Source organism: Neovison vison, chromosome 1 (assembly GCF_020171115.1).
Source record: "Neovison vison isolate M4711 chromosome 1, ASM_NN_V1, whole genome shotgun sequence".
In the NCBI taxonomy this organism is placed as follows: domain Eukaryota; kingdom Metazoa; phylum Chordata; class Mammalia; order Carnivora; family Mustelidae; genus Neogale; species Neogale vison.
Window position 1 is genome coordinate 20,897,640 of NC_058091.1, and position 20,443 is coordinate 20,918,082.

General features: G+C 47.5%; 1 protein-coding gene across 2 annotated transcripts in view; it reads left to right on the top strand.

The window, feature by feature from the left end:
* Window positions 1–1,875: 1,875 nt before the first annotated feature.
* The window catches only part of TRAF3IP2 (TRAF3 interacting protein 2), a 48,267-nt gene continuing 29,699 nt past the window's right edge, over window positions 1,876–20,443 (top strand). Inside the window, exon 1 of one of the 2 annotated variants that reach the window (XM_044244358.1) lies at window positions 1,876–2,341. In XM_044244358.1, the coding sequence (XP_044100293.1) occupies window positions 2,335–2,341 (7 nt within the window). In that variant the 5' untranslated portion in view covers window positions 1,876–2,334. Of the gene's footprint in view, window positions 2,342–8,447; window positions 8,860–20,443 lie in introns of those variants that run through there. The other variant, XM_044244362.1, reaches the window with a different exon arrangement.

Here is a 20,443-nt window from a genome sequence, read left to right on the forward strand (position 1 = left end):
ATCGTGGCCTTGTGAGCAGATCAGGAGCATGAGAGGGACAGGGAAGGGGGGGTGAGGCTCTCTCACTGTGTGTGAGGTTGGACTGTACCCCTATTCAGTGCCCGCAGAAAATCGGAGGGCCAGGTGGCCATGAGGCACATCAGAAACTCTGCAGGAGACGAGGTGGGGATTTAGTATCACTTGGAGTAGATATTGAAGAAGAAAGCAGTTGCAGACAATGGAAGACTTGGGGCTTTCCAGGGTATCCTGAGAATACTGTGTCTCTGAGCAGGAAAACCAGAGTCACCCTATGTAAAGTCCCAGTGTCATATGAGAGCAAGCAAGTCCTGCTCAGTGAATGTTCCATCCGGGCAGGACACTGAGACTCACCCTCTCTGTGGCAACTTATGTCAAAAGGCACAGCCTGTTAAACAGAACTTTGTGGAGACGCTGGGGCAGCTTAGATAAGATCTCACTTCCCTTCTCTATGAGGAACAGCCCCAGACAAGTCATTCTGGGCACCAGCCTCGAAAAGTGAACTTGCTCAGACAGAACCCACCCTATACCGTAACAGGACCTTGTCAAGTACCATCGGCCTCGATACGGCCACCACGGGTATCAGCGCTTGGACCCACATAATGAAATGGCAGGAATTTGGGGATTTTCCCCAGGCAGCAAGGGAGACCGTGGCCCCATAACCCAGAATATGTTGAGAGGGGTCAGAATAGGCTCCCCAAAATGGCTACTGCCAAGGAGAAATTCTCCATGGCAGGCAGAGCAAAGGGTCCTCGGAACCACAGTCCTTGGGCCCCGTGTTTGAGACCCTTGCTGTTCCGAATGTGGTCCACAGAGTAGCACCCGAGAGCTCATTAGAAATCCGAACCCCAGGCCTCACCCCAGACCTACTCAACCAGAATCTGTCCCTTAAAACACGCCCGGGAAAGGTACCTGTGCACCACATTCTGAGAAGACATTTTTGGCGTCCGGCTCCGCAACCTTGGCGGTACCTTGGAATCACCTGGGAAACTTCAGGTTTTGACAGACCCTGTCCGAGCTCTCAGGTGATTCCAATCTGTAGTGGAATCTGAGAACCACCGCTCTAGAGAGTTCTGCTCTGGCCTCTTCCAGCTGCGCCCCTGTGCTCGGGTGAGGGATCCGAAGGCCAGTGGCATGCTGATGAACAGGCTTCCCAGGAAAAAAACGAAAACAAAAACAAATGACCTGTGATATTTGAAAGTTGAAAGTTTGCTATTTCTCCTTGTGTATCTCTGCCTACGCCACCGCAGCTGAATTTGGGCTGCGAGGGTGGGAGCAGGAGGACAGAGGTGGGGAGAGATGACTCAGCTCTCAGGCTCCTGCACCAGCCGGCACCCAGGCTTGGGGCCAATGGGATGTGTCCATAGGGAGCCTCTGCCCTCCTCTAGGGACCGTAGAATTCCCTGATCCCGTGCAGGCCTTTTCTCCAAGGGGGTGGTACAGAGTTTTAAACAGGGGCCCCTCGGAGGAGCCGGCATTAGGAAGAGCATGGGAGGGGGTTGAGAGCAAGGGCTCCCACCTCCTCCCTGTAAGTGCGGGAATGACGCTGCGGACGGTCACGCCCCATTTTGAATTTGTGGCTCTTTGCGGAGCTCTGCTGTGGGATGGCAACCCTCTGTTATGACCAAACTTTCCCCGGTCCTTAAGAGCAGGTTTAACTTTCCAGTCTGGGGCTCAGGTGTGTTTCGGGGAAAGAGGGAGAGAGACAGGGAGAGAGGCCAGCAGATGCTGGCAAGGGCTTGAAGGAATCGGGAATTTAAGTGGGAATGAGCAGGAGAATGTAACTTAACTCTGACTGCCCAGGAAGCCTTGGAAATAGTGGGGAGGCGCTGGACTTCCCACAGGATGTGGGAGATAGATTTACGTCACGGTGTTTGTTTGTTAAAGGAAAGATGATCTCGAAAGTTCGGAGGACTTATGGCAGAGAGCTCAGAGCCTGGAGTTAGACTGCATGAATTCAAATCGCAGCCCCATCACTCACGAGCCTTGTGGCCCTGGGCAAGTGGTCTAAGCTTCCTTCCACTCCCTACTCCATGTCTTCCTCATGAACCTGGGGTGCACTGGAAGACAGGGGACTGGCCAGATCTGTGGCAGGAAAGGGTTAAGGAGAGCAAAGGACCTTGTGGCAGTAACACTAGAAGGCTGGAGGAGGTGGCATAGAATGGGCCTTCTGGGGAAGGAGTTTCTTGGGAAGATGATGCTCAAAAAGAAGGACACGTGGAACCAATGAAGGGAACTAATGAATGAAAAAAAAGGCTGAAGACAAGCATCACCTCCTTCCCAGCTGTTATTAGCTCCAGGCTTCAGTCTCTCACCTAAATGCCAGGTAATCCTTCTTTTCTTTTATATATTTATTTTTAAGGATTTTATTTTTAAGTAATTGCTACACCCAAGGTGGGGCTTGAACTTAAACCCTGAAATCAAGAGTCATGTGCTATACTGACTGAGCCAGCCAGGTGCCCTGGTAAGACTTCTTTTAAAAGATTCAAAGTGTGAGGGCTTGAGCTGCATCAGTGCCTAGAAATTAAGCTTCCTCAAAGGGCCTATGAGCTCCCCAGAATGCTGCCATCTCTACCGTGTGTGTGTGTGCGCGCGTGTGACACAGAGAGAGAGCAAGACAGAGACAGAGAGAGAGAGGATGTCTCATGGGTTGTCAGGGTCTTGTGGCTCTGGTTCCCTGGTCAGCTTCAGGTGCCAGCCAGCAGCAGGACCCCCTTTAAGGCTTGTCTGTCTCCAACTTGGAACTTTCACACGAGTAAAATTTCCTGACCTTATTGCTTTTAAGATGCAATTCTAAGAACATCTTTTTTACAGATTATCATCACTACTTCTGTTTACTCTTACTTCTATATGCATTCTGCCAAGTAGGCAAAGCTCGCATGAGAAGAAACCGTATTTTTTTCTCTGCCAGGAAGGTGGGATACCAAGGCAGAAGCTTAGAGAGAGACAAGATAATTCTGCTTTCAGAGGGCCTGGATGATGTAGCCTGTCTGTCCCCAGACCAGAGTGCAGATCAGGGCAGGCAAAAGCTCTCACCAGGTATGTGCTTCGGCCTTTGGTTTTTCCTCAGCTAGGTCCTCACCTGTGGTCGGATGTTCTGATCTGTAGTAAATTCTCTGACATACAACACTCCCTTAGCTGGTAGCAGGAAAGTACATCTTAGTGCCTCATAGGAATATTTGTAGTATCTACTGTTTTTTTTTGTTTTTGTTTTTGCCCTTCCAGTATTGACTGATCATTGATTCTGATTGGTTTATGACTTTGAGAGTTTCTATGTTTTACTATAATAGCAGCTCGTGTTTACTGAGCTCAATGGCAGACACAGCCCACAGATCATGTAATCTCTTCATACTCCTCCCGCGGGCCTGCACAGTATAGCAGTGTCATTAGTTGTGTCATCTGTGTCTGGCTGAGGAGGCAAGCGGGACTAAAGTCTACCCTCGCCCTCGCCCACCAAGGGCTGTGCTGAGGAAGAGGCTTCATCCCGGGGGAGCAAAAACTGTTCTTCACACAAAGACAGCAGCCAGAACTGCTACATTTGGAGCCTTGCTCACCTGTGAGAGAGATGTCTTACTATTCCCATTGCAGAGATTAAGAAACTAAGGGACACAAAGAAGCAGTGCAACTTCCCGAAGGTCACACAGCTGGCAGGTTGAGGAATAGGGACACAGACCAGACACCTGACTCAGAGCTCAGGCTCTTGACCTGGATGCTATTGGTATAATGTCTGTTCCACTCCCTGGGAATTCCCAGTCTTGGGTTGTGAGCGCCCAGAAGACAGGCTTTCGCATCCCAATGGTTGGCCTTTGAGTCTACACAACCTGCCGGGTTAATGTGTACATGAAGTGACCTCTCATTCTATAGGCGTGAAAGCTCAGGTTCTCTGCACAGAGATCTCTGACTACGGCACCCGGTCGGTGGCTTGAGACTAGAATTTCATGATATAACAAGAAGAGCAGAGGCATTGAGAACTGTCAGGCAAAGGAAGCCCCAAGCAAATCAACCAACTAGATTCTCTTGAGGGCATGCAGGTTCTGAGGCCAAGCAGGACTGCGGTCCAGAGCTCAGACGACCGAGCCTGCTTGAAGGGGAGGGTTTAACATGAAGATCCACCTACCTGCCTTGTATCCACACCCCACACCGTGGTCGAGCCCTGAAAGGTCAGTGTCCCCGGAAAATAGATCTCCCTTCTTAACCGTGTGACTCCGGTTTCCCCCGTTTACTGCATTTCTCTGGGTTCTGCCCTGCCTGCCGCCACCACCCTTCCAGATCCTTCCCGCCCTCTCCCTGATGCCTGAAATTCCTTTAATATGGAACAAAGGCTTTCATTTCATACAGGGTGATGAGGCTTAAAATGCAAGCACCCCTCAGAGAGGTGGCATACTGATTTAAATTCACACCATGTAACTTAGGTATAAACGAGTGCTCGGGTTTTTTTTTTCCGGAGAGCACCTTTTGATGAGGGGAAGGCAGCGGAAAGAATAAGGACACTGGGAAAGGCAGCGTTAGAAGGATGGGGGTCTAGAGAAAGAAAAGGGCACAGAGAGGAGATGAAGCCGTGTGGCTTCGGCATATATATGTGTGGCATCCTTGGCCCCCCAGCGGGTACCAGGCAGCTCGGTGGAGGGGTGGGCAGGGCGGCCTTTCTCGAGAGTCCACTCTGCTTTGAAACCCAGCTGTGTGGCCCTCGCAAGGCTACTTAACTTCTCTGCACCTTGCTTTCCTCGCTTGGAAAATGAGGTGAACGAAACCTATTGTGCAGGACTGCTTTGGGGATTTCTGTTTTATTTATTTTATTTTCTATTTTACTGTGGTGACATGCACATAACATTTACCATCTTAGCCATTTTTAAGTGTACGATTCCGTGGCACTTAGTACATTGACTTCGGTGCAACCATCTCCACCATCCCTCTCCAGAACCCTTTCCTCTTGCAAAGCCAAAAGTCTGTATGCATGAAACAATGACTCTTCTTGCCTCCTTCTGCTCAGCTCCTAGCCATCACCGTTCCAATTTCCATCCCTGTGAATCTGACTATTCTAGGTACCTTGTACAAGTGGAATTACGTAGTATTTGTTCTTTTCTGACTGGCTTATGTCACTTACCATGATGTCTTCCAAGTACAGCTGTGCTGTAGCATGTGTCAGAATTTCCTTCGTTTTTAAGGCTAAATAGTATTCCGTTGTACGGATAGATCCCACTTTGCTTATCCACTCATCCAAAGATGGACTGTTGTGTTGTTTCCACCTTTGGGGCATTGTGAATAATGCTGTTTTGAACATGGAGGTACAAATATCTCTTTGAGACCCTGTTTTTAATTCTTTTGGGTATATCCAGAAATGGAATTGCTAGATCATATGGCCTTTATTTATTTATTTTTTTGAAGAACCGCCATATTGTTTTCCCACAGGGGCCACACCACTTAACATTCCCACCAACAGGGTACAAGTGTTCCCTTTGCCCCACATCCTCGCCAACACTTGATTTCTCTTCTCCTCCTTCTTCTCCTCCTCACCTTTCTCCTTTTTGTAACCAACCTAATTATTAAATACCTTACACCGTTTTTACACAGTTTCTGAAAGACACACAAGAATACGTTGAGAATCTCACTTTGCATGCCTTGCACCTAGTGTAGGTCTGGAGAAAGGCAAGCACTCACTAAAGGTTTGGTGACTGGAATACCCAGAAGAACAGTACTGGGAGCCTGGGTATTTCTTCTCGTCCTGCCATTGTCCCTTCAACCATGCCACAGAGCGTAAGCCCACAGTGTGTGAGCACAGTGGACCCACTGAACAAGGGCCATCCTTGGGGAAATTCCTTCTGGTGTGCCCTAGTTTCACTCTGCCCTTTTAGCATTTGAAATCATACCATTTAAAAATGGAAACTCAAGTCTTGTCCAAGGAATGAGTCTTTCCCTTTTTCTTTTCTTTTCATCAATTAATACTGTAGAGTGGAGAGTTTCTGAACATCAGGTCCAAATGGCTTTATTTGGTTTGGTTTACGGAGGTGGGAAGAGCTGACTTTCATCTAATGATGTCTTTTGCAAGAAGCTGGTGAGCTTCTTGAAGCTGGCAAACACAAACCGTCCCCTCCTAGGGAGAGGACTGACCCACATCTTGGCTACTCTAGTTATTGTTTCTGCAGTCGCCAGGCCCGTATACACACGGCACCATATGACTGACAGTCTCCGTACCACTCTTTTAGTGTCTACATCTTCTTTTTCTTCTTGAGTGCTGTCAAGAGTAGTGCAAAGGAAGCACAATACCTGTGTGCACCCAAGCATGTAGGAAGGACAGAACACAATACAACAAGAAGGGACAAGAAGTAACATTCCCCCAGAGGGGAGACAGTTCTGGAATCCTTTTCTACGGACTAGCTGTGTAAATCCGGAGAAGTTACTTGATGTCTCTGAGCCTTGGAGTCCCCGAAGACCAAGTGGGAATGACAGTCAATGGCTTTCTCGGGACTGCTGGAGGGTTAAATGTGCTGACCTGTAGCATAGGGTGGGTTCCTGGTGAAGCGTCCCTCTCCTGTGATGGCAGCTGAAAGGGTATATGCATTAGTCTGAAAACACCAGTGGAGACCCCTGGGGGACAGACGTGCTCATTTCCCAGAGTCCCTGACGCTTTCCCTGCGTCTACATTTCCCTGTAGCTGCCTACAGCACATTCATAAACTGTTCTAAACAGTTTATGTCCTCAGGCTGCTTTTCAGCAGGGGCCCCAGAAAAGACCCCAGGTAGGAACTATGAACCTATTCCTCCAGGTGCCTGCCCTTCTGTTCAGGATAAACAGGGACAGGAGGAAGGCCCAGCTCACAGCAATTAAAAGCAGCACTTCAGCACCTGGTTATCTTCCTACACAGCCCTCAGGCCTCCCATCTGGGGAAAGAGTTGGGAAGAGAAATGGAAAAGAAAATTCTCCCTGTTCTTCCTGATGGGTTGTATTCCAAAGGTAGTACCTGACAGAAGCATCTTCCAGGCTTTTCCTGGGCCATTGAAGGAATGGAAGAAAAATGAAAACGGTTTTCACAGCGCCCCTTTTCTTGGCTCTCCTTGTTTCCTCCCCTTGACATTCTTTTCGTCTCTGTTCTCCAAGTATCCTGAGACTAGCTGCCGCACAGAGAATACTGTTTCTCCCTAAGCAAAAAAAAAAAAATAATAATTTTTATAATTTTGAGGCAGAAAGTTCAAGGCCACTGTAATAAATACTACTGTTTAAAAAATATGCTTCTGGAAAAAAAAAGACTCAAACAGCCCTTATGTGTAAATAGCATAAAAGTCCTTCATTCTCCCTCGTTCCCCTCAATCTCATCCCTTGGAGGTGACAACCACTTCACAGTCTGCATATGCGTTTTCCCAGACATTTATAATTTCTTCCTCTGACAGACATGGAATGATTGTCAGTGTGTCAGACGCCACGGAGAAGTGAAAAAACATAAATCTATATATGTATGTCCATGTGTTTATCTGGCATATATAGTGGCAAAAATGAGATCATGTGTCTCAATAAATAATATCCCAGAGCCACTTCTCCCTGTTAGAATGTAGAAATACAGACATACATATTTATGATTTTTCACAGCTGCATAGTATTCCGTTTTAAGGCTATAGCCAAACATCTACAACATGTATATTTTATTTTAAAAATAAGCCATTTATCCTCTGCCTGCAGAATGCAGAGGAACCCACTTCTTGGAACCTACTAGAGCAGAACCTGGCATTCTGGGTGGGGATGCTGTAGGGTCTGTCCCCGGCACAAGGGTGGAGAGATGGTTAGATGTGCGGGCTGAGCCTTGGGCCTCTTCAGTGAGTGGGCAGGGCCAGCACCTGCGGCACAATGTGCCCACCCAGGCACCTCGCTGTGGTACCCAGCCGCCCAGTGCCCTCACTGATTCCAGAGCTCTAGCGGCCACAGCTCCCATCACATTCTGCTGCCGCTATCATCCTTTGTCCAGTGTCTAGTTTGACCATAATTTCTGTAGGCTACTGATTAAATAAGGAGAAGGAAGGAGAAGAAATAAACTTGAAGTCATGAAAAATGCAGCCAGAGGAGGACAGTGTGTATGTTGCATGTGTGCAAGCGTGCACACGCACGCACGCCTGGGCACGTGCCTGTGTGAGGGGGGGTGTGGGTGTGTGTGTTGAAAGGACTCACTTTTTCGTGCGTGTTGATGGGCAGGGTGTGTGCATGTGTGTGTTTTCTTAAAAGGAGTTACTTTTTCGTGCCTTTTAATGGGCAGGGTGTGCACGTTCACTGGGGTGGGCAGGGAGTGCTCCCTCAGTGGTGAAGGGCAGCAAATGCTGATATTTTAAGCAGCTGCAGATAGTTACGAAGCTCTTGCCTCATACTCCACCCAGCTATCTGCCCTCAGTCTCCTCCTTTGGAGCTGCTAATGAATAACCAGTCTTAACACCCAAGCCCAATCCCCCTCACCCCCAGGCACCCTCTCGGGCTAAGGCTAGGGCACTGCGGGGAGCACGGAGATCCGAGATCCGGGTCAGTGTGGACATTCCTCCACAGTTACTTAGCTGGGTGGTGGAAGCAAAAATGCACCCTAATTGGTCAGCCAGTGGCCTTTTCTAGGGAGTGAAGGAGGTTTCTGTTTTAAGAAATAAAGTGACTTCTCGGCTGTTGATTCACTGCCCACAGGGAGATTTTTCAGCCGAGGCTTCCTAGACTCTAGAAATTTGCATACAACTTCCACTTCCTGCTTCAGAGCCTGTTCTACTACTTACCTGGGCCTGGAGAGGGAGGAGGGAGGCGGGAACCAGCCAAGGTGGAGTGTGAGAAGGAGAGAGCCCGACCACCCTGCCCGCTGGTCTGTCTGTCTTTGGCGGTGCTAAGGTAAGTTGTTCAGAGCGGTTGCCTGCCTGGCCTTACTTTTTAGCTGCTGACCCATTTTCCCAAACACTGTTTTCTTCTTTACTGAAACGTTCTGCCTTCCCCCCCCCCTCCACTCCCCACCTTTAACTTGTTCTCGTACTGACTTGGGCTGAGAAAATGACACTGGAGTTTCTGGCGAAGAGAAAGTGCTGGTGGTTTAATATTTCAAACGGGCGAGCTGAGTGAGATTAACTCTTTGAGCAACAGGACAGTGCGCACACGGGTGTGTTTTTCTTCGGAGCTGCTTGGGAACCATTTGTTTGAGTACTTAGTGTCCCCACAAGTTTCGGTTAAGGATCCAGCCTCTCCAAGGAGGGATCTGGGGACGGCAAAAATTAAGTAATTGGCTTCCAGCCCCAGGACACGTCAGTGGCAAAGATGGAAGGAAAACTCCCAGTTTTCTTGATCCTTGTCTCATGCAGGGAAAAGATCAACCCCACATTCTTGGGCCAGGAAGTTCAGCTCTGCTCTGTGCCAGCTCCCCCTACAGCTCCTCTTACCCTCCCCCCTCCCAAGCTGCGGGGACATTTACTGGCACTGAAAACAGGGGGAGAAATGCTATTACTTGATCTCAGCATCTAATCAAGCTTCATGTGACTTTCAAGTTCAAGATGAGCTCTTAGAATAGGGGATTTTTAAAAAATGGATGGTGGGGTGGCGGGGGGGTGGGGAGGCCAAATTAATAAAAAAGAGGACAAGAGACTTGGTTTCAAGTCCTTATTCCACTCCTTGCTGGCTCTGTGACTTAGGCAATTCACTTTGGTTTCCCTAGGCCTGGATTTCTTCATCAATAAAATGTGTGTGGGGGATGAACTAACATGATTTTGTCTAAATTCCCTTCTAACAAAATAATGGGAGTCCCACAGGGGTAGCCATACTGGGTGGTCTTGGAAGATTTGTTTTGTTTGCTGACTATTCAAATATATTAATTTTACCTCCTGCTACTAGATGGTTAGTTCCTTGAGGAAGGGGGTTTTGTTTCTTAATCCTTTCTACCCCCTAGCACCCTGTATGGGTATCAAACGCTTTATAGGTGCTCAAGCTCTTTCCATATAAGCTGCTTTGATTTCTGTTTCATCACCTGCTCTCAACACACAAGGTAAAAGCAGCTTTCAGGGCCAGAGACTGGGGGTGGCTGTGAGGCCACGTGGCTCTGTGTGAGGGCTGCCCGGAATTTAGGCGTTTTTATCGGCTCTTGCTACATAAAACAGGGGGTTTCTTGAATTAGTTCATGTCCCATTTGGGTTCCCCAGGAACTGTCCTGTGAACTTGCCCACAGAGTCAAGGCAGGCCAGACCAGCCTGGCTCCAGGAGGCTGTGTTACCAACTCAGCTGGAGCTGAAAACCACTGCTGGGCTAGACCAATCACTGTGCGGTGAGGGTGGGGGGTGGGGGGTGGGGGGGGCTTTAACCCGAGGTGAAAGGAAGCGTGTAGCACATCCCAATACCATGTAAGGGTGATGACTGTGATTGGCAGACACGGAATCCTTAACCTTTTCCAAACCACTACTTTATTATTGTTGTTGTTATTGTCATTGTTATTATTTCTTTTGGGCAGTTATTTTTTTGTCAGTGCAACTCCAGCAGGCCCTGGCCGACTGAGATGGGCCAACTCAGGGCTTTAAGTATTGCCAAACTCTTTCTGTGGAAAGGCTGAGGTATAGTCCTTGTCATGTTCTTAGATGGCTTTCTCCCCCCAGCCCGGGATGAGAGGACAGAAATGTCACAGTGTTTCAACTGTGATGAGTTACCCATTACATTTTCAAATAATGAAGCACCGTTATCTGAAATGAGGCTCACTGGTCCCAGCTGCCAACCTGACTTTTACCCAGAAAGACCACCCACAGTCATTCTTAATCTGGTGTTGTGGCTCCAAGTCCTTTCATGATGAAGGTCATGACATGGTGCGGTGACGGCTCTGTGCGCTGTGTGGGGTGGGCTGACTAGCAGTGAAGTCAGGGCAATGAACCAACACGTCTGGGAGAAGATTCCTAACTGGGACATTCCCACTTCTGCAGGGTGCAAAGACAGAAAATGTTTAAGTCTGCTTCTCCCAGGATTAAAGAGTTAGTGACTTTGAAATGCTCTGAAAATAGGAGGAGAAAGCAGTTATATTCGCAGGCATACTTTGACAAGCATTCAGAAAGGCAGATTATGTGGGTAATTTGTCTAAATGAAATCTGTTTTACACAACACAGAATTGAAAGCTCAGAAATACCCTGAATTCCACCATTTTTCTACGGCAGACGATTTTAGATAAGCCCATAAAAACATGTAAGAATTGCAGGCAACTGTTTGGAGGGGGAGGGGAGGGGAAGAAGCACAGACGAGGCTCGTTAAACTTTAAATTCCTTTAAACTTTAAATTCCTTTCGGATCCAGTGAAATGACCCCTAATGTTTAATCAGATTTCCTTATCAAAACAATCCTGCTGTCCTTCCGTGAGAAAGCATCGGAGGACTGGAATCAAGAAGCTCTCTCCCCCTGGGCCTCTCTGGTTTCTTCTCAGTGCGTTGTCACCAAGATATTTTTAGTTCGTGAATCCCCAGCTGTCCCTACCCCCCCCCCCAATCTTCGTGTCCTGTCACCAGCAGGCCTTTGCCAGCCCACATGTGCTCCAATACCTGCAGCAAGGGTCTTTCTGCGCGTGCGTGTGGGGGCCGCGTGCGTGTGGGGGGCGCGTGCGTGCGGGGGCGCGTGCGTACACGCATGTATAGACACCAGAGGGCGCGGGGCGGTACTGTTGAGTTGTAAATGGGCTGAGGTGGTGGGGCACCTTTCGTCTGCCAGGTGACCCCATAGAACTGTGCCAGTTTGGCTTGGGTCCCTGATGAGGCCCCTAAAATGGAGCCATTTGCGGGGTGATGGAACTGCCGGGGCCTCCCCCAGCCCGCGTGTCCCCCTTCCTTCCACCCTGAAGACCGAGGCTGGCTGGGGTCTTGGCAGGTCCCTCAGTGATGAGGGAAACTTGGCTCTTTTCTGCCTCATTGATTTCCCGCTCTGGGGGGTTCCGGTGTTTTTCCTTCTTCCCCTCCCAGGGTCACTGAGGCTCCCTCCCATTTCTAATCCCTGCTCCTCCTCGGAGCTGTCTGCCTAGGCTCTTCCTGGTTCATTAGCTGACCTACGACACTCTTGCCTTTCACCTGTATTCATTCTTTCCCTTCCCTTCCAGCTACCCCTTCTCATACCCAGTAATACATAAAAATCCCAATTTAAATAAATCTCTCTCCTACACCAATAAAGGGCACATTTTTAAGAATGCCCTTCAAGGTTTTCCCACTTTCCTTGTTGTCTCTCTCCTCTTCCATTCCATTTTTGCTTAATATCCCCTCTTCTTTCTCTCCTGATTTTTCCTTTCTGCCCCTTCTCCTTCTCTCTGGGGCTTGGACTGAAATTAAGAATCACAGATCTGTGCTTAGAGAAACCTTATCTGAAACAAAACGAACAAAAAACCTGGGCTGGTTTGAGGCTGTTCTCCAAATATTTATCCCCAGCTAACTAGAGAGCAGAATCCATCCGTTCCCATTAGTCCGTGGTCTTCTTGTTTAGGAGCTCAGAGGAACTCCAGGGCGAACTTCAAACTCAGGTCAAGTCATGCTGTGCTGCCTTAAGCCTGATGTGAGTCGTACTGTGCAGGGGATGAAAAAGGGCCAGTAAATGCTCCCTTGTCTCCTGGGCTCACCACTGCTTCCAATCCTCTGGCTAACCAAATGGAAGAACTTCTCTGTCTGGTAAATTCTGCACGTAAATTTGGAAGTATTTATTCACTGGAATTTGAACGGGAGCCAAACAGTTCACTCAAAACCAGCTTCCACTGAGCAAACCGACATTGTGAAAGTTTGCATGCATTTGGGCAATAAACAAAGAACATTAATGAGTTTAAAGATTTTTTTTTTAAATATGTGACTTTTAGACTTTTAACTCATTAAAAAAAAAATTCCTCCCTGAGGAATGAAGTAAGTCCTTGAGACTCTGTAATTGAAAGTATCTGATCCATATTGGATCTGAGGATCTTTCTAGCTGTAAATTTATATGTTTATTTATTCTGTCCACCTGAAATATTCATGCTGTGTGTCTCTAGGACTCTTCAGCCCCATTGTTGACCCAAAGAATTCTTAAAAAAAAAAAAAAAATCCAAGCAGTAGGTAAAGAACAAGCCTTGATTACTTAGGAGCTGGTAATGTGGTTTATTAATTACTCAGGCTGCTCACTTCTGCCCTTCCTCTGTTTCGTGCTCTGCTATTTGTCTTCTTCCAGGGACATAACACCTTCATTAAATCCTATCTGTCCTTGCCTCAGAGGCATCCCCTGGAAGATATCCCCTCTCTAGATGCATCACCATTTATCATCACCCTTTGTTTGTGCTCTGTCAACCAGTTTTCAATTTATTTTGAATTCAGTTTATGATTAAAATTTAATGAGATCCAATCAAGTGCTTTTCTCAAATCAAGATGCCTATGCAGTCTCATCCGTGTCCTCTATTGTAATGGCATGAAGGAAAGCCACCACAGGTTTCCCGCCTGGTAAACCTTTATAAAACACAGGTGGCCTGTATCCACACCTCCTTAGCTTCAAGGTGAATGGTTACAAAACATATTCATTCTAGAAGCTTCCAGGTTTTACTCAGCTCCTTCAGGCCCCTTCCTCCCTCCTCTGTTCAAATAGCTGTACAAGTCAGGGCTCCCAACCAACAAATTAATGAGTGCGTGGGTTCTGGCGCTGAACTGCTTGGATTTGAATCCGGTCTGTGCTGCTTACTGATCATGTGATCTTGGGAAAGTTACTTATCTTCCCTGTGCCTCAGTTGCCCCACCTGTTAGATGAGATTGACAATAGTACTTACCAAATAGGGTAGCTGTGAGGATGAAATCAGTTAAAATATGTAACGCACTTGGAGCAGTATTTGACATGTAGTAAATGTACGATGAACACTAACAATTACTACTAATAAAGGGGAAGATTTTTTTTTCTTTCTTTTTTCCTTTCTTTCTTCCCCCCTCCCTTTTTTTTAAGAGATAGAGAGCATGCAAGTGGGTGGTGGGGGAACAGAGGAAGAGCATCTTCAGAAGGCTCCATGCCCAGTGTGAGTCCCATGCGGGGCTCAACCTCATGACCCTAAGATCATGACCTGAGCCAAGAGTTGGCCATTTACCCAACTGAGCCACCCAGGCACCCTAAGGGGAAGGTTTCTTTACATTTTGATTTGTCAGTATCGTCTGTATCGACGGTTGGTAAACTATAACCCTTGGGCCAAATGTGGCCCATGGTCTGTTTTTAGTACAGTGTGTTGCTAAGAATGGTTTTTATATTTTTATTTTTATTTATTTATTGATTTTAAGATTTTTCTATTTATTTGACAGAGAGAGATCACAAGTAGGCAGAGAGGCAGGTGGGGGGGTGGTTGCGGGTGGTGGAAGCAGGCTCCCCGTCAAGCAGAGAGCCTGATGCAGGGGTTAATCTCAGTACCCTGAGATCATGACCTGAGCCAAAGGCAGAGGCTCAACCCACTGAGCTACCCAGGCACCCCTGGTTTTTATATTTTTAAAGTGCTGTTTAAAAACATTTTAAAAAGTAGAGTAGGAGACAGAGACCATATGTGGTCCATAAAGCATGAACTATTTACTATCTGCACCTTTACAGAAAAAATTTGCCAAGCCTCTGATCTATGTGGTTTAATGGAAAGAGCTAGGAGATCTGTAGGTTAGATTTGGCTGTGACTTTGGGAAAGCTACTTAATGCAGCTAAGCCTCTGTGAAACAGGAATGCAAAAGTGTTAGCACGTACCTATTCTGTGGCCCAGCTTGTTTTAAGACAAGAGACAATGTGTACTGAATGTGCCAGAAACACACGTTGGCTAAAAAGATAACAGTCTCCATTCATTAGGCTCATATAATAGCATTAACATTCAGGTATAAAACCAGTAAACATAGTGTAGAAGAAAGTTCTAAAATGAGGTCGCTTGTAAAAATAGTATGATGGGGCACCTGGGTGGCTGTCAGTTAAGTGTCTGTCTTCCTTCAGCTCAGGGCATGATCTCCGACCTGGGATAGAACCCCAAGTTGGGCTCCTTGCTCGGCTGGGAGTCTGCTTCTCTCATTCCCTCTGTCCCTTCCCTCCACTCACGCGCTCTCTGTCTCAAGTAAGTAAATAAAATCTTTAAAAAAATAATAACAGGGGTGCCTGGGTGGCTCAGTGGGTTAAGCAACTCTGCTTTCAGCTCAAGTCATGGTCTCAGGGTCCTGGATCAATCCCCAAGTCAGTCAGTGGCTCTCTGCTCAGCAGGGAGCCTGCTTCCCCTTCTCTCTCTGCCTGCCTCTCTGCCTATGGGGGCTTTCTCTCTCTGTCAAATTAAAAAAAAAAAAAAATCTTTTAAAAAAAATAACAAGATGGGTTTTGTTTTTTGAAAGCTTGTTATGGGCCAGGCCCTATAGTCAGCATTTTTTTAAAGAGTTATTTATTTATTTATTTGAAAGAGAGCAAGTATGAGTGGGGGAAGGGGCAGAAGACAATCTCCAGTAGACTCCCCTCTGAGCAGAGCCCGTTGCAGGGCCCAGTTTCATGACCCTGAGATCATGACTGGAGCCGAAACCAAGGTTGGATGCTTAACTGACTGAGCTACCCAGTTCAGCCTTTCACAGCCCCTGGAGTCAGCATTTTACTTATATCTTCTCTCATCCCCACAATATACCTGTAAAGCAAATGTTATTTCCCCCATGCTACATCCCAGAAAAATGAGGCCCAGAGAAGTAAAGTCGTTTTCTCAAGGTCACGCATCTCATCATGCAGCTGGCAGAGAAAGAATTAAAACACAGGGAGTTTGAATCTAGAGCGTGTGCAGTTCAATACTGCGTATTTATCTACTTCCTAGAATTGTGTGTTGATTCGGGGTAAGTCCATCTGGAAAGCAGAACCTGCAGTTAACTGTGTGTGTGGACGTTGGATCCCTTCACGTGTGCTGGGACAGAGACCTGTCTGCCACGCAGGCTGGGGTCGGGTAGAATAGACGCGCACAAAGGGAGGTGGGGATGATGGAAGGAAAAGCAGCTTTCTGAGGAAATATGAGATCAGAAAAATAGTGTTGTGAAGTCTCCATAGGCTTTGTATCAAGAAACAAAGAATTCAAGGCAGGATGTGCTGGAGGACAAGAAGGTTGAGGGAACAGATAGGAGCAGAGCTGGAGGCCGCTCCAGGGAGTTGCCTGAGAGCTGTGCACGGGGAGGGGGGAGGGGCTGGGGGAGTCTGTGACTGGGGCACCAGGGAGTGCTGTCATATAGGACGCCAGCACTGCTGACACCTGCATAAGATCTGAGCTACAAAATCAGGCTCCTCGAGGCAGAGTGGACATGCTCAGAGAAAGGTTTCAGGCCGGAGGAGACGGCGAGGCAGCCCAAAATGAGAGACTTGGACAGAGAAACACTGACAGATTTGAGGCAAGGCGTGGTCAGAATCCAAGAGCTAGAACCACAGCTCACGGTCCAAAGGGCGATGAGATTGAAGAGAAGGAAAGTTAGCGTCTCTTGGGTCAACTCAAGTGAGTAAGAACCAACTTCCCAGCACAACGTACAACCGGTTCCTCCTAGGTCGTGTGAGCTGAGGACTAGTCGTCTGTTCTGTCCTCTGTTCCCGGCTTGTGCCAACCCATTCCCACCCCAGGCAAATGTTCTCACCTTCTGCTGAATGCTCTTTTGTATTGTAAGGGACATGTTCTTTCCCTGGAGTGGTTTCAGGAACGCCTCCCTCCTTCACACTGGTTCTTAATCTTCGTGACCATCAGAAGCGTTCTGGAGCTAATCCTTTTCTTTCCTCCTTTCTTTTTTTTTTTTTTTTTAAAGTCTTTAGGTAGATATCGAAGGTATAAAATGCTCCAGAAATCAAGTCTTTCTCCTGCCCCTGTTCTCTCAGCCATCCGGTTCCCTTTCCAGAAGCACTGCTGGGAATTTCTGACGAGATGGCATACCCAATCTTGGGTTCTGCAGAGAGCCACATACTCCACATGCTGTCTGCTTGTTACTTTTCCTCCCTTCACAGATAAATCTTTTTTCTTTTAAGATTTTATTTATTTATTTGACAGAGAGATCACAAGTAGGCAGAGAGGCAGGGGAAGTAGGCAGAGAGAGAGAGGGAAGGAGGCTCCCCACCAAGCAGAGAGCCCAATGCGGGGCTCAATCCCAGGATGCAACCTGGGCCGAAGGCAGAGGCTTTAACCCACTGAGCCACCCAGGCGCCCCTCCTCAGTCTTTTTTTAAAAAGACACAGAGAAGTCATCGTTGGCCGGACTACAGTTTTTTAAAAAATCAGAACCTTTCTGGACATGCGGGTTATTTCTAGCCTTTGCCATTACAAACAAGGCTGCCTGGCCCGTCTTCAGAGCCTCTTCAGTCACACAGGGTGCACATATCCCTGTAGAGGAGATTCTTAGAAGTGAAATGAAGGTCCAAGGGCATGAGCTGTAGCAATTCTGACAGTTCTTGCCAAATCGCACAGATTACATTCCCTTGGTAAAGAATGAAATAACCTGTTTACCTGTGGCACTTACACAAAATTACACAGGAGCCCCGACCTCCCCTCAGAATCTCTAGGTGGGGGGCCTGAGCACCTGTATCGTGAGCCCCAAAAGAGAGATTCTGAGCAAGAGACTCTCTTGAGTTGAGTTCCCTCAGCCTCCAGCCCCTCACTTCCCCCAGGAATTTGGCCTGAGGTGAGGTGGACAGGGCCATCGCCCTCCAGGCCTGACAGGCCCCAGCTTGCTCCAGGCTTCCTGAGCTGGGCAGGATGCTGGGGAGCCACAGACTGGCCAGGACACTGCCAGCACTGGGGCTCACAGGGTCCTGGCTGGCAGCCCTTCTGACCCCCCGTGGAGCCAGAGCCTTCTCTAGGGCAACGGTAGGAAACAGGGTTTTTCTACTTTCCTCCAGGTACCACTCCTGGTTAGGGACTAGAGCACAGGCCATGCCAGCATTATAACCATGTGGGCGTCATGTGGAGAAGCCTTGCAGTGAAACAGGGGAAAAGGAAATATTAGGAGTGGTGAGATATTGACTGATTTTTTAAAATGCATAGTATTTTTACAATATTGACATTAAAGACCAAAAATAAAAATGCCATTTCAAACAACCCACTCATCTGTCCATGGCCTTCTGATGTGCCATTCGCGCGTAGTTGTTCTCTGTGACTCTTTGGGGGTGGGGAGGATGGCAGGGTTGGTTCTGCCAGTTCTGGTAGGGGTCTAGGGCTGGGAGGGGCCCACGTGGGAGCTATAGGCGTGCCCACTCTCTACTGTTTTGGGTGAAGCCCTCAGGATGCATGAACAGACCAGCCCCCTGTCTGGAACCGAATAGCAGGATGTTCTTACTACACTGGGTAGTAGAATCACCTTTATTCTGCAAGCAAGGGCCATGGTCTACTCTGCCCATGGATGGGACCTCTGAGACATGGTCCATACTCACCTTGGGGGCCTGACAGTCAGTGAGCATTTAATAAACATTTGAGAAGAAGCAAGGAAGGAAGGGGGAAAGGTCCCCATGTGGTATAATTTTTCTTAAGATTTTATTTATTTATTTGCGAAAGAGAGAACACCAGCAGAGGGAGGGACAGAGAGCGAGGGAAAAGCAGACTCCCCACTGAGCAGGGATCCCAACAACATGAGGTTCCATCCCAAGACTCTGGGATCGTGACCTGAACTGAATGCAGACACTGAACTGACTGAGCCACCCAGGCACCCCTACATGTGATATAGCTTTAAGAACACTGAGTACTTGGCCCACAAATGCTCCTTGCTACCCACCATGGAGCCTGACTTCTCACTGTCAGTGATCCTTCCAGCTACACAGATCTGTACCCTCTCCAGAACAGGAATTGCTCATTTTTTCATTCAACAAATATTTATGTGTGCCAGATACAGCTCTAGGTGGTGAGAATAGAACCATGAGACCAGTAGTCAAAAATCGCACAAATAAGGAATGTATTAGATATTTGTATTTATAATATACATTTTATAGAACGTAAGGGGGTGCTAATTGTTGGAGAGAATGATGAAGCAGGGAAGAGAGACAGGGAGTGAGAAGGGTATGTAACCATTTTAGAGAGGGTGGCCAGGGCACCTCACTGAGAGAGTGCAGCTGAGTAAAAAGGCCTGAAGAAGAAAGGAAGCAAACCAGGCAGATATGTGGGGGAAGAGTGTTCAGAAAATAAGGAACAGCAAGTGCAAAGGCCCTGAGGTAGGGTCTTTGACTTCCTTTTTTTTTTTTTTTAAGATTTTATTTATTTATTTGACAGAGAGAATTCACAAGTAGGCAGAGAGGCAGGTAAATGGGGAGGGGGAAGCAGGCTCCCTGCTGAGCAGAGAGCCCTATGTGGGGCTCAATCTCAGGACCCTGAGACTATGACTTGAGCCCAAGGCAGAGGCTTAACTCACTAAGTCACCCAGGTGCTCCAGGCCTTTGGTTTCCTACATTAGTTTTCTCTCTTGATCTGGATCACAAGCAACATGAAGGTAGGAATAATGCTTTTAAGTCCTTAGAAATACTTTTGATTACTATTCCCTGTATACCCTTTTATACTCTTGAATTTTATATCACTTGTAGGTATCACTTATTATTAAAAAATGTTTACTTCAGCTCATGCCTCAGAAGGAGGATATACAACACAGAGTTGGACACATAGTCGGGTCCAGTAGTTATTTTCTGCTTACGTACTCGAGAGTCACACGTATAAACATCTGGGTATGTTCTGTCTTCTACGGAGTACCAACCCCCTAGCTTTCCTTCGAGGCTATTCTTCACCACGGCATCCGCACTGTTATCCGAGCGGCCATTTGTTCCTTTTCAGTCCAGTTTAACTGTAGAATCCCCGCTGCAAGATAGACCTTAAAATTTTGGTTATGTGAGATGACCCCACTTTCCGCTTTCTCATGAGCTTCCACCAAGCCCCTGAAGGCTCCTCGGCTGGAAGAGAATTTGCAACTTTTTAGGGGAATACTTGTATTTAAGAACCCAGGGAAAATGTCAACAGTGCTCTCTGAAGTGTGGGCAATGAAAGTGAATCTCAACAAGAAGCAGTCCACAGGACATAGTCCTTTTGCCAGTTGACTCCCTTGGTGCATCTCTTTGCCCTCCCATCCGGCTGTGGGCCCACAGATGCTCACGAGACAGGACACAGCCCTCGGCCAGCCCCTCAGAAAATGCTTTTGTTTCCTGACCAGCTGAAGAGCATGTTGCATGGCCTATCCAATGTCATAGCTATAGACAAATTGTAGCAAAGAGAGGAAAACAGTGGTAAGCCTTCAAAAGTAATTATTTGGTATTTCAGCTATTTGCTGAAATATTTGTGTTTGCAGTAGGTTCCTGTTGATTTTTACAAGGTCTAATCGATGTAGGTGATGAGTACTCTTTTTTGCAGAGTCCAGGGGGCAAGGGGCACCCACCACCTAGACAGCTGCTTAGAAGGGAGCCAGGCAGGAGAATGGGGAGCCCGAGGCAGGGAGGGAGGGCCAGCCAGGAATTAGAAACTTAGAAAATTAATTAGAAAATTAGAGTTTTCTTTTGTGC